The sequence below is a fragment of the Liolophura sinensis genome, chromosome 9 (assembly GCF_032854445.1).
Source record: "Liolophura sinensis isolate JHLJ2023 chromosome 9, CUHK_Ljap_v2, whole genome shotgun sequence".
Taxonomy (NCBI): domain Eukaryota; kingdom Metazoa; phylum Mollusca; class Polyplacophora; order Chitonida; family Chitonidae; genus Liolophura; species Liolophura sinensis.
Window position 1 is genome coordinate 25267614 of NC_088303.1, and position 16589 is coordinate 25284202.

Genomic DNA, 16589 nt, shown 5'->3' on the forward strand with positions numbered 1-16589 from the left:
TACTATTATACACACATCCTGACCGAATCATACGCCTAGGGTGGTACTATTATACGCACATCCTGATTGGATTATACGGCCATAATGGTACTATTATACGCACATCCTGACGGGATCATACGGCCATAATGGTACTATTATATGCACATCCTGACGGGATCATACGGCCATAATGGTACTATTATGCGCACATCCTGACGGGATCATACGCCCAGTATGGTACTATTATACACACATCCTGACCTGATCATACGCTTAGGATGGTACTATTATACGTACATCCTGATCGGATTATACGGCCATAATGGTACTATTATACACACATCCTGACCGGATTATACACACATCCTGACCAGATCATAGGCCCACGATGGTACTATTATACGTACATCCTGATTGGATTATACGGCCATAATGGTACTATTATACACACATCCTGACCAGATTATATGGCCATAATGGTACTATGATACGCACATCCAGATCGGATTATACGGCCTTAATGGTACTATTATACACACATCCTGACCAGATCATAGGCCCACGATGGTACTATTATACGCACATCCTGATCGGATTGTACGCCCACGATGGTACTATTATACGCACATTCTGATCAGATTATACGGCCATAATGGTACTATCACGTGCACATCCTGATTGGATCATACACCCAGGATGGTACTATTATACGCACATCCTGATCGAATTATATGGACATGATGTGCGGGAAAAATATGACAGGCTACGACGGACAGCTTGCCACACGCTGAACATGCAGCCATGGTGGGTAAAGGATATTAGGCAGGTATCTGGGAGTACTGTTCTTCTTTATTTTATTTTCTTAATAATCATGAAAAAGCTTGAGAGCTTCATTTTTTAAGATGTATTTGGAAATTTTAAAATCATTTAAAATGATGAACAATGTATTGGATAGCATTTTACCATCCTGTAAGTTGGCTTAAATGATTTAGTAGTTGTTGTGCACCACCTTAAAGTAGAATCCAGCAGCAGTTTGCCATTGTACATTTTTTTGACCAGTTTCATCTTTCATATTGTGTCTAGTTGCATCTGAATGCTCATTTTTATGACAATTGTTGTACAAACTTTCTTTGTGTGGATCAGAAACTTACAGCTCTGTTCAATCTCACCTCGTAGTTTACACGTTGATCAGTCTTGTATATTTGGTTCAGAGGGATACGTTTCTTGTTTATGTATTACCATCATGTATTCATGTCTTACTGAAGGTAAGAGTGCTTTGCTGAAATATGCTGTTTCAATATTGTTTGTGTTCAGTGTGAATTTCCAAAATGGCCATGGTAAATGCTGTATATGTAGGAAGTGAGATTATCTACCTCCGATTGCTAGAAGATACATCTTCACTCATGATGTAGTGCAAAGGGCCATTCCAGTTTTTGCAAAAATACTGTAGTGAAATAATGAAATTACTCTATGTTTGCCAAATCATAAAACAACCAATTGTGACATAGCAACATTTATATCTTCAAATGTATTTATAGCTTCTGGTTAGTTATAAAGCTTGTTTTATTTTTCCTTGGCATTTGTGTTCAGAAAGAGAAATAATTCTGGTCAGAGCATCCTGATTAATTGGATGCCCTAGTATGCCATTCTATACCAGCAGTAAATCAAATGCCCCGTTCCACAGCCCGCCCTTGTTTTATTGTTGCCCAGAGTTGTGGTTATCTCCCCTGTACAGATCTGTTTTTAGAGACAAATCATGTGGTGATTCCGAATTATTTTATTAACATCAAATGTTAAAAGGTGCCTTTAAAATCTCAATAGATCCGAGCCTCAAACATGGTGTCAAATTTTAGAATGCAACATAATTACTCCGCCTGTTAGAAGTAGATTTGCACCGAGCATCAGGGGAAGTAACCAGGGAAAGAAAGGACTCATCTTGGTTTCTTCATCTTCATTATTAGCAACACATAATTGTTTATGTATTGTGCAAAACCTTACATGTATTTGTTGTGCTCAAACAGATCTCTTTATATTTGTATAAAACACTTTTCCAACTTTTCCATACTGTAATAGGCTCATATTAACCACATGGTCTTTCACCATACATGTGCATTCAGTACCTGTCACTTTGTGCATGTCCTCCTCTGACATTATACTATTAAAACTGGGATGCAAGTATTCAAAACAATCACACGTGTTATTATTCTATTTGCTAAACCATGAATGTGATTCTGTTGGTCATTATTCATTTGTTTTGCAGCAAGGCTTGACCGTCCTCACTGCCGAGCAACTGGCTGTCAGGCCTCACCAAAGCAACATTAGCCGAAGCCTGAGTATCACAATTATGACATTTTCAGTTCTTTGCAGCATATACATAACCTACATTAACTAGTTCAATACAGATCACTTGCCTGGAAAGGATTGTTTTTTTTTTTAAACAATGTGGAAATTATTTCATGAATATTCAGTTATTACTTGACCTACATGTAGTGTTTGTCAGATGTTATGACCTTTGTTATTGTCATCATAGATCATGAAATTTGCACACACAGATTTGACATTTTCAAGAAAAGCTAACTTTTGAAATGTTATATTACAGTTGCTTGCATTGTTTGTTTTTTTTCACAAGATTATTTATTTATAATTTTATTTGAAAAAAAAAAATCAAAACATGGATGAACACTGATAAATGTGCTTAACATTAATCATGTAAACAGGGAAATGATTTGATAAAATAAGTTATGATTGTTACATTTTGTTTGAGGTTAAAAAGGTAATGAATCATTGCAAGTTCTTAAGCACCCCTTATGTTCACGAAGCTGACACAGTGACCAGCACAGATGACATAATGTTGCCAGAGTAGTTTTGTGTTCATAGTGGTACACGTATAGGAATAGGTTTACGTGAATGTAAGGTACAAGTGTAAGATGTATGTACCCTAAGTGAAGCCGTAAGTGTGAGATTATGTGTACCTTAACCGAAGCTATAAGATGTGAGATTATGTGTACCTCATCCGAAGCTAAAAGTGTAAGATTATATGAACATTAATTTAAGATTACCAGTGTAATATTATGTGTAGATTAACCCTACATTACCAGTTCAAGATTAGTGTACATTAACCTAATGCTACAAATGTGACTTTACATGTACTGAACATTACATGTGTAATTGTAAGGTTTTTTGTGTACCTAATGCTATGGTTGTTCGTAAGACTACAAGAATTTTGGAGAATTACACCCTGTGGCTGTGTTTATCAGTTATTCATGATTATTATTATTTTTCTTTTTCTGTTAATCACATTGCCTTTTTAAACTAAACAATTTTATGTTTACTAAGATCAGAAAGCATATCACAGATACAAAGTGAACATAAGACCAGCTGGTCAGTTTTTGAAAAATGGGAGTAGATGGTATTTTTGTGAAATTTAATTATGTAAAATGGTTTCAGATGTTACCATGGCTGCATTGTGGTAAAATGGTGTTGCGTACTTGTTGGTTACAATCAGATAGGTATAACTTATTCAGATATTTGTTTATTTCAAAAATTTCAGACGTAGTCACATTTAATGTATTGTTATAGCAGACGTTATCCTACATTTTCTATGCATATGTCCCGACCGTGGGGAATGCTTTCATCCATTTTGATCACGAGACAGAACTCATATAACTTATGAATGTACATTGATTACTACAAATATGAGAAAAGGGAGAACACTTTAGCGTGGTTTTTGCCAGATGCATTCAAACTGCATGCTCTTGTGATGGTTACAACTCTACATGTGTTCGGCTGATGGATGTTTTCCTGCAACTCAAGTCCAAACCGCATTAATCATGGTTGAATGGGTACTGTATTACCTGTTTACTCACAAAACGCCATCACAATTTTAAGGCATGAATGAACAATAAATCTTCACATCTTAGCCCCAGATTGCTTTAGGTGGGAAAGCTTTCTTATTTCACAACTTACATTTTCTCTCCCTTTGACCGACTGCTGTAGGTATTGAATTCCTGCATTTATTAGTGACACTAAATGCTCATAAGAATTAAGAACATTGCTATATGTCAAAGAAAATATATTTTCAGAGGTTGTGTTTCAATGTTTTTTGTAAGTGTGGGACCTTTGCAACTTTCTAATATAATAAGATCCTGTGATATCACTTCATATGTTGAAATCATGTTTGTTGATTTTGGAATATGTACATACCTGTATATAACTATTCAATCTGTTGTAATTTACAGGTGTATATAATCTCAAGGTGACAGGTATATACATATATGTATATATTCATTTGATCATGTAGACTTTTAAACATATCCCTGTTCATTACAGTCATTTTTTGTAGAATGTTGGATGAACGTTCTTGCAATTCTGTGCATGCTGTGGACTTCTAGCATGAATTGTGTTGTGGACAAGTTACAATTCCAAGTTTAATTTTTGAGTGAGAGACAAAATGTTGACAAGTATTATACATTGGATCGGTATCATAGAAAGTGTTTATTTTAAGTGTGACTGTATTTTTTAGTTCATTTCATTGGATTGATATTAGTCGAAGATTAATTATTGTTATAAGCTGGACTGGTCATTTCATTGCATCCAATTATTTTAGACAAAATATGTCGATGTATATATTAAATTATGCAATTAAGTGCATAGGAGTTCATTGCATGATTTAAATGGACCATGCGGGGTTAAGAATGAGATTGGCTTTTCACAATTGTAGTGCTTGGTGCAAGTGGGCCCTGGTGTTTGGGAGTGTAAGGGGCGGTCATTGTTGTTATGTATGTGTAGTCCTTACATTGCTTCAGTGTGTAAGTGGGCCCTGGTCTTTGTGAGAGTAAGGGGTGGTCATTATTGTGTATGTGTAGTCCTGTGGATGTTCTGTGTAGTGCTTTCAGGGCATCAGTATGCAGGTGGGCCCCTTTCATTGTGCCATGTACATGTGTAGTGCTTACAGGGCTTCAGGTCATTGTGCCATGTACATGTGTAGTGCTTACAGGGCTTCAGTGTGCAAGTGGGCCCTGATCATTGTGTCTTGTACATGGGTATTGCCTACAGGGCTTCAGTGTGCAAGTGGGCCCTGGTCATTGTGCTTTGTACATGTGTAGTTCTTACAGGGCTTCAATGTGCAAGTGGGCCCTGGTCATTGTTCTTTGTACATGTGTAGTGCTTACAGGGCTTCAGTGTGCAAGTGGGCCCTGGTCATTGTGCTTTGTACATGTGTAGTGCTTACAGGGCTTTAGTGTGCAAGTGGACCCTTGTCATTGTGAGTGTATAACACCAAATAAGTGCTTCATGTCTATGGTGCGCTCCCAAAGGCCCTTTTAACTTGTTAAACTTAGTGTAAACGTTTGACTTATTTATTTATTTATTTGATTGGTGTTTTACGCCGTACTCAAGAATAGTTCACTTATACAACGGCGGCCAGCATTATGGTGGAAGAAAACCCAGCAGAGCCCGGGGGAAACCCACGACCATTCGTAGGTTGCTGCCAAACCTTGCGTAAACGTTTGACAAAACATGTTTACCAACCTATAAGCTGAAATGTGGCATGCTTGCACTTAAAAGTTGTCTATCTCTACACAGTTAACTATTGCTTATAATGTCAAAATGTCATAATGAAATGATTTTACAACTTTTTGTTTGGATTAGAATTAAAATTGCAGTTGTCATCCGGCTAACACGCAGACAACATGTTCCCTTTGTACTTTCACGCAGAGTAAATACTGGTTGTCATGGTCACATAGTTTGAAATTTTCACTAGAGTTCACAAAACATTTTACGAATCAGGCACAAAGTTCACAATTGACATAATGTATCCCCATTTCTGTTACTCAGCATTAACTTGGTTTTAATATAGATCTCATACATGTGATTGGGTTGTGATACATCAAGGATATGTGGGTATAACCAATTCATGAACTCTGACACAGCCTTATCCTAACCACAAAATTAAGATAAATAACTTTTGCGCAAGTCAGTTGTTTCAGACAAAGTTTGTTCCAAGAGCTTTTGGTATGTTTAGTAACATTTGTGTAAATGAAACCCATCCCATTTCTGTATATAATTCCATTAGTCTTTATTATCTGGAGGTCTGGTTGGGAAATGAAAGGTGCTTCATATTAATTTACCACCCATTTAAATTGTGGTTATACGTCTTAATTCTATAGCAGCCAGCATCAGTTTACAGATGTGATGAAAAATGTAAGTGTTCGATTTAAATTGCTCTTAAGTATTATCCATATGCGGAGAAACTACAAATATAATATTAAAAAGTATTTTGTGTGTTTTGTTTTAGTTTGTTGCGACATGTATATCTAGGTTTGATAGGCTGTAGTGTTCATGTTTTGTGTAATCAGATTGGCTTGTGATGTAAACAATGACGCCTATGGTGTAAGATATGGCAGCCCTACCCAATCAGGAGACAGCCCTGGGAAGTACCACCATTAGGGAACTGTCATACCCTGGTAATCGCATTATTTTTGCTGATAAACCTCCTTGAAAGTCCGCTTGTCTTGTCACATCGTCTGATATCCTGTCAAGTTATGAGAAATTTGATTAAATGTGAATGTAAACTTCTGTAAAGTTCAGTGAGATGTAACATAAAAAAAAACTACAGCATAGAGGGTATAACCGGAGCAGTATGGCAGTTGGCAAATGGTCACATTTAATCGGTGAAATACGGCCTTTTGTTAATTTACCTCAATTAGGGTTTTATTTTAACTGTTCATGTAATTGCTCAAATGATAGCAAGTTACACAAATCACTAGCAGCTTGGCTTAAGCAGAATAAGGTTGAAAAATATATGCTGTGATGAAATTTGTCATATACATGTATTAAACATCACTGGTCTGGAAGTACTCAAAATGCTGTGTTGTCCTCACATTAAGTATACAAACGCATAAAACAATGCAAAGGGAGCTGGCCTCCGGGCAGATGTTTAGTGCACCAGCAGACTTCTGGTTTATGCAGGAATACATGTAATACTGACAGTGAACCAAAAACTGAGGCTGAGCACTATCCTAGTGACAGTGAACCAAAAACTGAGGCTGATCACTATCCTAGTGACAGTGAACCAAAAACGTAGGCTGATCACTATCCTAGTGACAGTGAACAAGAAACTGAGGCTGAGCACTATCCTAGTGACAGTGAACCAAAAACTGAGGCTGATCACTATCCTAGTGACAGTGAACCAAAAACGTAGGCTGATCACTATCCTAGTGACAGTGAACCAAAAACGTAGGCTGAGCAATATTCTAGTGACAGTGAACCAAAAATGTAGGCTGAGCACTATCCTAGTGACAGTGAACCAGAAACTGAGGCTGAGCACTATCCTAGTGACAGTGAACCAGAGACTGAGGCTGAGCCCTATCCTAGTGACAGTGAACCAAAAACTGAGGCTGAGTATTATCCTAGTGACAGTGAAAAAAAACTGAGGCTGATCACTATCCTAGTGACAGTGAACAAAAAACGTAGGCTGAGCACTATCCTAGTGACAGTGAACCAAAAACGTAGGCTGAGCACTATCCTAGTGAGAGTGAACCAAAAACTGAGGCTGATCACTATCCTAGTGACAGTGAACCAAAAACGTAGGCTGATCACTACCCTAGTGACAGTGAACCAAAAACGTAGGCTGAGCAATATTCTAGTGACAGTGAACCAAAAATGTAGGCTGAGCACTATCCTAGTGACAGTGAACCAGAAACTGAGGCTGAGCACTATCCTAGTGACAGTGAACCAGAGACTGAGGCTGAGCCCTATCCTAGTGACAGTGAACCAAAAACTGAGGCTGAGCAATATCCTAGTGACAGTGAACCAAAAACTGAGGCTGAGCACTATCCTTGTGACAGTGAACCAAAAACGTAGACTGAGCACTATCCTAGTGACAGTGAACCAGATACTGAGGCTGAGCCCTATCCTAGTGACAGTGAACAAGAAACTCAGGCTGAGCACTATCCTAGTGACAGTGAACCAGAAACTGAGGCTGAGCACTATCCTAGTGACAGTGAACCAGAGACTGAGGCTGAGCCCTATCCTAGTGACAGTGAACCAGAGACTGGGGCTGAGCCCAATCCTAGTGACAGTGAACGAAAGACTGAGGCTGAGCACTATCCTAGTGACAGTGAACCAAAAACATAGGCTGAGCACTATCCTAGTGACAATGAACCAAAAACGTAGACTGGGCACTATCCTACTGACAGTGAACCAAAAACAGGCTGAGTACTATCCTAGTGACAATGAACCAAAAACGTAGGCTGAGCACTATCCTACTGACAGTGAACCAAAAACGTAGGCTGAGCACTATCCTAGTGACAATGAACCAAAAACGTAGGCTGAGCACTATCCTAGTGACAGTGAATCAGAGACTGAGACTGAGCACTATCTTAGTGACAGTGAATCAAAAACTGAGTCTGAGCACTATCCTAGTGACAGTGAACCAGCAGCCTCCAAGTAACAGTGAACCAGAGACTGGGGCTGAGCACTATCCAAGTGACAGTGAACCAGAGGCTGAGCACCATCTTAGTTACTGAACTAGAGACTAAGCACTACCTTAGTGATAGGGAACCAGAGACTGAGGCTGAGCATTACCTTCATGACAGTGAGCCAGAGACTAAGGGTGAGCACTGTTTTAGTTACAGGGAACCAGAGACTGGGGCTGAGCACTACCTTAACGGCATTGAATCATAGACTAAGCACTACCTTAATAGTGACAGAGAACCAGAGACAGGCAGAACACCGCCTTAGTGACAGTGAGCCAGAGACTAAGGGTGAGCACTGTTTTAGCAACATTGGACGTGAGCTTAAGAACTACCTTAGCGGTAATGAATGAGAGACTGATGTGGAGTACTACCTTGCAGGAGTCAACCAGAGATTTGAGTCTGAGTAGCACCTGCTGTCTCGTCCTGCAACATTGAGGACGTTCATTTTTCGGCACATTTTATTGCATTACAAAAAAACAAGAAGACAAATACAACAAATCTTTAATTCTGAAATAAATCTTACACGTAAGCCTAAACTTGGAGGTATACCTAGATTTTACACCTCCGGCCTCCCTGGCCTTGAGGTTAGCGTGATAGTTCAGCGCAATAACTCACGAGACACGCATGAACCGAGGCAGTCACGGTGAGTTGATGTCCAACTCATGCTGGCTTCCTCTCCGATCGTCAGTTGGGAGGTCTACCAGCAACTTGCAGACTGCCGTGAATTTTCCCTGGGCTCTGACCGATTTCCTCTCACCATAATGCTGCCTGCCGTTGTATAACTGAAATATTCTTGAACACGCGCCCGTCAGATAAATTTTATTCCTGTTTTGTTACCTGGCATCCAAGGGTAATAAACATGTGTGTATTATAATTTTAGTTTATTTGACTGTCGGTCACAGGACACGGATTCCGCGATGGGATTACAGTACTACTGTACAAAAGGTAGTTAAGTATTTCATTGGAGTAAACTAAAGCTGTGTATGGTATTTGTCATAAGGTCACGTGAGCATGATGTCTATGAACTATTACCAGAAGGGAAATACTTCATTGATTTTTTTTTTTTTTTTTTTTTGATTGTTGTTTTACGCCGTACTCAAGAATATTTCACTTATACGACGGCGGTCAGCATTATGGTGGGTGGAAACCGGGCAGAACCCGGAGGAAACCCACGACCATCCGCAGGTTGCTGACAGACCTTCCCGCGTACGGCCGGAGAGGAAGCCAGCATGAGCTGGTCTTGAACTCACAGCGACCGCATTGGTGAGAGGCTTCTGGGTCACTACGCTGCGCTAGCGCGCTAACCGACTGAGCCACGGAGGCCCCTACTTCATTGAAATTACACTGTAAATCCAAATGTTTAGGATGGAAACAGTATATTGCGTTTAGCTGCCCGTGGAATAATCATGGTGTTTAGAAGGCACTCAAAATATAAGGCCCGGTCACACTGAAGTTGAAGTATATCTGAAATTAAAGAAGTAGAAGCAGATAAGTATTTACGGTAAACGTCACTGTCACCCTAACATGTATGGCGAAGAAAATGTATCTCATAAACTCAAAAAATTCAAAATGCATTTCAGATTAAATAAGATACCTATCTTACACTGAAGTACCTACGTTTCTAGCGTGACTGTGGTTATATGTCAAATTAGAGTATTATACTAGCAGGAATCCATTCAGAGATGAAGTAAAACCACAGCATACGTTACACTTGAAATGCATTTTATTTCGTGTTTTCTATTAACTGTATAATGGTGACGGTGATATGAAATATACTCAAAATTTAACATGATTTTTCATACTGATTGTTCGAACAAACTGAGAGAAAAGAGTGACCATTTATTTCTCATTAAAGGGACTTCCATGCCTGTATAGTATCTGGCTTGTTTGTTTTGAAGACTCGCCATAGGTTTCTGAGAAGGTTTGGCTGCAAGTATCATTCCTTAACGGTAACTGTTGTCTTTGGCCTGTTGGTAAGGCTTTCTAAGCCACTTAAAAAGCACTCTAAACGCAGTAGACATGTGAGGGTTACCGTGTGGAATGATCAAGGCCTGTATGGAAACTTTTTTTCTTCCATATCGGTTGTCTTCTATATACATAGGCCCTATATATACGTGTGAGGATTCCGATATAGGGTCTACATTTTAAAATGTAAATCTGGTACATATTTTCCCGTGTGTGTGTGTGTGTGTGTGTGTGTGTGTGTGTGTGTGTGTGTGTTTTCACTAAAAAGTTACGCTTTTTTGTCTATACGCTTTGATTGTCTCACCGATAGTTTAAGCAAGAAATATTACAGAAATGGAAAATTTTTGTTGCGGGCAATCGTGTCAAAATTTTGTGATAGTATCATGATTGCAAGGGCATTGGCGACAGTGCTGGAATTTGAGTGTGGACTTTTTTTTCCTTCTAAAATATTTATTAAGCAAAGCTCTTTGCGACTTGGTTGCCCTATTAAGATCATACTGAAATTGAAACGCGTCTCAGAGTGAGGCTTATCTGTTACACCATGTTATACACTCAAACAATTAATCTGTTCATTTTAACATAAAGTTTGTTGTTTGAGAGATGTTAAAATATATTCTGTTATTATAGCATACTACAGTGACTCATTCAACAAAATATCCTGTTAGTCTATTGAAGTCTTTATGTTGAATTGGTAGAATATGTGTATTGTACCTAACAGAATAATCTGTTGCAATAGCAGAGTTCATTCTATCATCACTCAGATAACAGACTTTCTATTAAAATTGACACATTTGTTTTTTGAGTGTACGTAAAGGCCCTGCCACACCTTTACGATTTTGGCATCGTATGTCAAATTTCTCCAAAACGCTGACATACGCTGAATTACCAAATTATTAGTATTATTTTTTTTTATTTTTTTTTTTCAATTTTGGGCATATAGGCCTACATGACGTATTCATTGTAACAAGGATGTATAACACATCACATAGAACGTTTCGAATGCTAGAAACACATTCACTAAGTTCTGTGGTCGTCTGGAATACGTCAAATACGTCTATTTATAGGGCCTAAGTCAATATGAGTTAGACTGGATAAGTTAGATACCGGTGTAAGTTACAAGTTACACATAGGCTCAAAGCACGTTACTCAGGTTAGAAATAAGTTTTTGGTAGGCTAGCTAAACATTATGTCGATGTATTTCGACTTATGAGTAACTTAGACGTAACATGTGCCAGCGATCGCATAACTTCTAGGTCCCTAGGTACAACATATAGCTCGAGTATATGCGGGATGTATAAGCCCATACGAGCTATACGCTGACATACATCGAACATTTTGTGCATGCACAAAATTTGTCGACGACCTCGCCGTACTACGACGCATACCAGCGTGCTTCAGTTTGCTCTCAACTTGTTCAGAACTTACCCTTATATTACTCAACGTGCACCGGCGTATTTGCCAATTTTTTCAATTTTTTTCTCGCAAATTTCCTAGCGAAATTGTCAAGGTGTGTCTGTGCCTTAAGTTACTACGTGTAATATAGGAGTATGGGAGAGAGTGGGGCATAAGGGACTAGCTGACTTTGGAGGCTCAGGTGCGAATCTCATTAGTTCCATGGATAGTGTGCAAATGATCATGTTATAGTAGCCGGTAAACTTTCATTATAAACATAGCCATAGGACATGTCGACAGTTCCGCCAGCAGGTTAAAAAAAAACGTCCGCCCGAGAAAAGACCTAGGGGTCCGTTTGCCCCATTATAGACATTTTACTGCACTGTTATTACGCTCTTTATTCTTTTTGTTTTAATGAGTCAAACAAACGATTTGTGACACATATCGTGTATATTCATAGCCACGAATGATCTACAGATAGCTGCACAAAAGGCACAAATACTAATTTATTCACTTCCATGTACAATTTTTTTCAATAACATTTTTTTCACATTTCATTAGCTGATGAATTTTAGCTATAAAACATATTCGATTTTACCGTATAAGGAAAGAGCTGTTTTGCTTTTGCTTTAATTTTGAATATACATGTAAAGTAAAATGAAAGTAAAATATATACTAAGCCCCTGATTGAATTTTAATATAATTTTCGGTCCCCTAATATTCATATACTGTTAATATTCAACCTTTTCAACCACACTAAAGCACTTTTTTTTCAGTTGAATTTATGCATACAATTATTATGTAAATGACGCCATATAAGAATTAAGGTGCATTTCATTATAAACACAATTTTCCAGAAAAAGTATATTTTTAATACTCAATAACCTAATGAGTCCCTTCCTACATGGTTCTTTTTCTTTTGTTTTATAAACTATACATACATTTTTAAAATAAAAAACGTTGATACAAGTATATATGTGTAAATACCCACATGCAGCTGTAAATGGGTCATACAAGAACCACGTGGTCAACAAGGTCAAAGGTTGCAATATACCGTACCCTAGATCAGTATAAACTCTATAATTGTTAAATGAAGATATTGCAAATACTTATGTCGGTCCCATTTCTTTCATTTTCTTTTATCCGTACTGATTTTTGTTAAATAAAATGTGTTTGTGTGCATGCCGTGGTTAAGCAACTTGTCATGCACTAATGTAAGATAGAGTGAAGGACTGTTTCAAGGTTTATTAGCTTTCCACTTAAGTCTTTGCTGTTCATTTTAGTAGGTCTACATGCAGTGAATCTGAAAGAGTTTAAATTTTATAATAAGAAGTCAGATATAAGCAAGATTAGAATATCTGCGTCCGATGTTTAAAAGATTCGTAAAACATTATGTTTTGCTGTACGTCTACTCTATATTTAGGTGTATTGTTCATGACATGTTTTCAGCTTGGATAATTTTACAATAGTAATGAGAATATATTATACAAAGGATTGGGAGCTTAATTTGTCATCGTAAACTATAATGTTTACTAAATTTCAAAATTTCAGACATTTTGAAAGTGTATATATTATATACTCTTGATATATTGTAAACATCACACATCATATAAGATGGTTTCAAACATGGTGGTTGGAGTTGGAATACATTCACTTTCCACTTTAGTTTCATGCTTGTGTGGATTTACTAACTAATGACACATGCATGGATCACCTACTTGGAATTGATAGTTGACACGACTGTGACTACGGACAGACAAATTTGAAACATTCAGGTTGTCTGTAACAACTGGTACCTGTCTAGACCTAGCCGTCGCAACACAAAGCCCGTGTGGGTCAGGTGCGTGTTGATACATGTAGGTCGATCTTTTGAATGGACATGAACGAAATGGCCGACCAATGTTAATGCTTCGGGGAAAGGTCATTTTTTGCCACTTCGCTAGTGACCAGTAAGGCCTAGTTGTACAAAATAACGTCCCGAAACCTCTGCAGAAATACTCAGGCTATCTGGAAATTATACCATTTCAACGCAAACAAGATCGCCGACAGTGATTCAAACAAAGGCATTTTGCTATGCAATAACGTTGAGAGGACAGCTTTCTCCACCTACGCCGTTTGTTACTAAGGAGATCACGTGGTCTCTAGCTTCATACAGAAAGTGTTGTTAAGAGCCGTTTGGTACAAAGAATTAAACAATTTTGGGAAGAAAATGTTTTACTACTTCTGGACCCACATTGTGTACCATCTTATTAAATGGTTCCATCCAGATAACAGGAAGATAATGTAAGTTTTATCCCTTTTTCTTTCTGTGAGATAGCACTGTAAGGCTTACCGGAAGCTCAATTTTCGTGACCAATCGCAAGTCTTTCTCGATCGATGTATTTCCCGGGTTAAGTCGACAAATGTAAGGAACAAATAAAAATTTGGGTTTTATGTAAGTTTAAAAATCAAACCATACGACATCTAGAAACGAGTTAATTTTAGTGTAACAATAATGTGGCACACTTGTCATTTTTGAAACCTTGTCCAAAATGAATGATTGCGAATTAGCCCTCATCTGTGAAAAATTCTGACCCTTCCCTACACGCTGCTAAAAAAAAAGTAAAATTAGTTGCACCGCACATGCAAAATTGTATGAATTAAGACCATGTGGCTATATGTATATGCTGGTCTTTTTCCAATATTAATCGGTTTGCCAGCAACCTACAGATGGTCGTGGGTTTTCCCCGGGCACTGCCCGGCTTCCTCCCACCATAATGCTTGTCGCCGTCGTATAAGTGAAATATTCTTGATTACGGCATAAAACACGAATCAAATAAATAAATAAATAAAATCCATATTAATCATAGGGTCTATACTTCCTAGACATTGGGAAATCTGAACACCTTTTTTGTATTTTTTGGTCATATAAAAACTGTATTTAGACACTGCAGTGACTAATTGGTCAGTTATTTTGATTAACAGACTGCTTCAGTTTTAACAGTTTTAACAGACATCTTCTGCTTAGGGAAGGGGTAGAAGGGACGAAAGAGCTAGACTTTAAAATTGACAAGAGATCAGCAAAATTGCTGACCTGAGGTATGATAATTGCATATTTTTTTTCCTCTTATTTTACGTTTGCATGGTACCACTTCTGTGGACCAATGGTGAGAGCGTCCACCTTGAAGCCCAGACACACCGGGATCAAACCCGAGTTGAGTCATACCATAGACTTTTTATTTGCTGCTGTATTGCTTAGCGCTCAGCACTGAGCAGTTAGAGCAAGGAAACATGTATGGTTGGCTCAGTGTCAGTATAAAATGAAGGGTTGGGGTGTCATGTCTGGTATCTTCAGCATGGTATTTTATTGGTGACAGCGCTTTGGCGGCCAGAACTCCCCCTGCCACAAGAAGATACGATATGTGTACACACACCTAATAACTCCTCATCGTTATATGACTGAAAAATTGTTAAGTACGATGTTAAACCCCAAGCATACTTACATTTGCATGGTGCATATAAAGTCTACTGATGACATATTAGACACATCGCCTTGTTTCTATGCATGCATGCTGATGTTCATATTGAATACAATTGTGAAGACTGTCTGAGATAAAATGGTATTATTATTCAACTTTCAGACGGATTCTGGTGTGGATCACAACGGCACTTCTTCTTGTACCCCAGTTCTATGCCTTCGCTAAGCCAGAGTCAACCAGATACTGTGATCAGCCACTTTATGAAATGTTGGTTGTGTCTATAGTGCTTACCTTTGTAATGTGTGGTAAGTTTAAATTCTGTAAAAGGAACATTTTCTTTTACTTATAACTTTATTTGGTGTTCCTTACAGTGTCAAGTATGGCCACCAGGGGCCTGTTTCAAAAAACTCTCATAGCTGTTTAAGTTCAGTTAGTTCAAAGCTTTAGGCAAAAGCGAAATGTTTTCGCGGTGTTATGGCTTAGACTATTTATAGCCTTTAACTTTTTTGTGAAATGGGCCCAAGCTATAATAATTTCTGAACTCTTCAGATCAAGAAGTTAAAAGTAGTATGTATATTAATATATGATTGATTGGAAAAGTTTTATCTTAGAAAGTAACAGTTATTTGTAGATTTTTGAACTTGAAAATAATTCATTACATGTATTGATATTTATATTTATAAATAATACCTAGAGCTTTTTCTGAGACATTCTGGCTTCATTCATCCGTTTATTGTCACATCTTTTCTTTTGCCAGTACATGATTTTTTGCCAGTACATGGCTTCCTGTCTTTGCATATATTTGAAATGGGAATGGGATGCACCAGCCCCACAAAAGTGGAAACAGATTTTGTAAGAAATGAAACAGTAGTGGAACATTGTAAATGAAGACTTTGTGTAATTTTTCAGGTTTTACATTTCTGTTGACCTTAATGGACCCTGTCCCAAGAGAAGTAAAAATAGCCTTCCATGTGTTTGGTGGCGTCTGCTTTGTCACAGGCCTGGTACACAGTGCTATGGTCTTCTCTGCATTAGAGTGTGTAAGTACTGTACACTGGTGTATTAAAAGATTTTATTGTTATTTACCACTTAGTTTGCCATGTTGAACATATATGCCATGCTGAACTACTAACCATGTAATCTGCTTGAACATGTGTATTGTGAGGGCATGTTTTTGCCAATTAAAAAGCTGTGTAATTTGCTTCTCTATAGATGCCGCATAATTTGTGAAAGGGATAAGGTATTAAAAGCAGCTATTTCACCTGAAGTTGGCCTGTTTATACATATATTACATGTAGGCCATTTCTCTCTTTCA

At 38.0% G+C, this 16589-nt stretch overlaps 1 protein-coding gene across 1 annotated transcript in view; it reads left to right on the top strand.

The window, feature by feature from the left end:
- The first annotated feature begins 13705 nt into the window (after window positions 1–13705).
- LOC135475839 (uncharacterized) overlaps window positions 13706–16589 on the top strand; it is a 4274-nt gene continuing 1390 nt past the window's right edge. Inside the window, exons 1-3 of the mRNA XM_064755780.1 lie at window positions 13706–14099; window positions 15437–15579; window positions 16184–16314. Of these exons, the coding sequence (XP_064611850.1) occupies window positions 14026–14099; window positions 15437–15579; window positions 16184–16314 (348 nt within the window). The 5' untranslated portion in view covers window positions 13706–14025. The remainder of the gene's footprint in view (window positions 14100–15436; window positions 15580–16183; window positions 16315–16589) is intronic.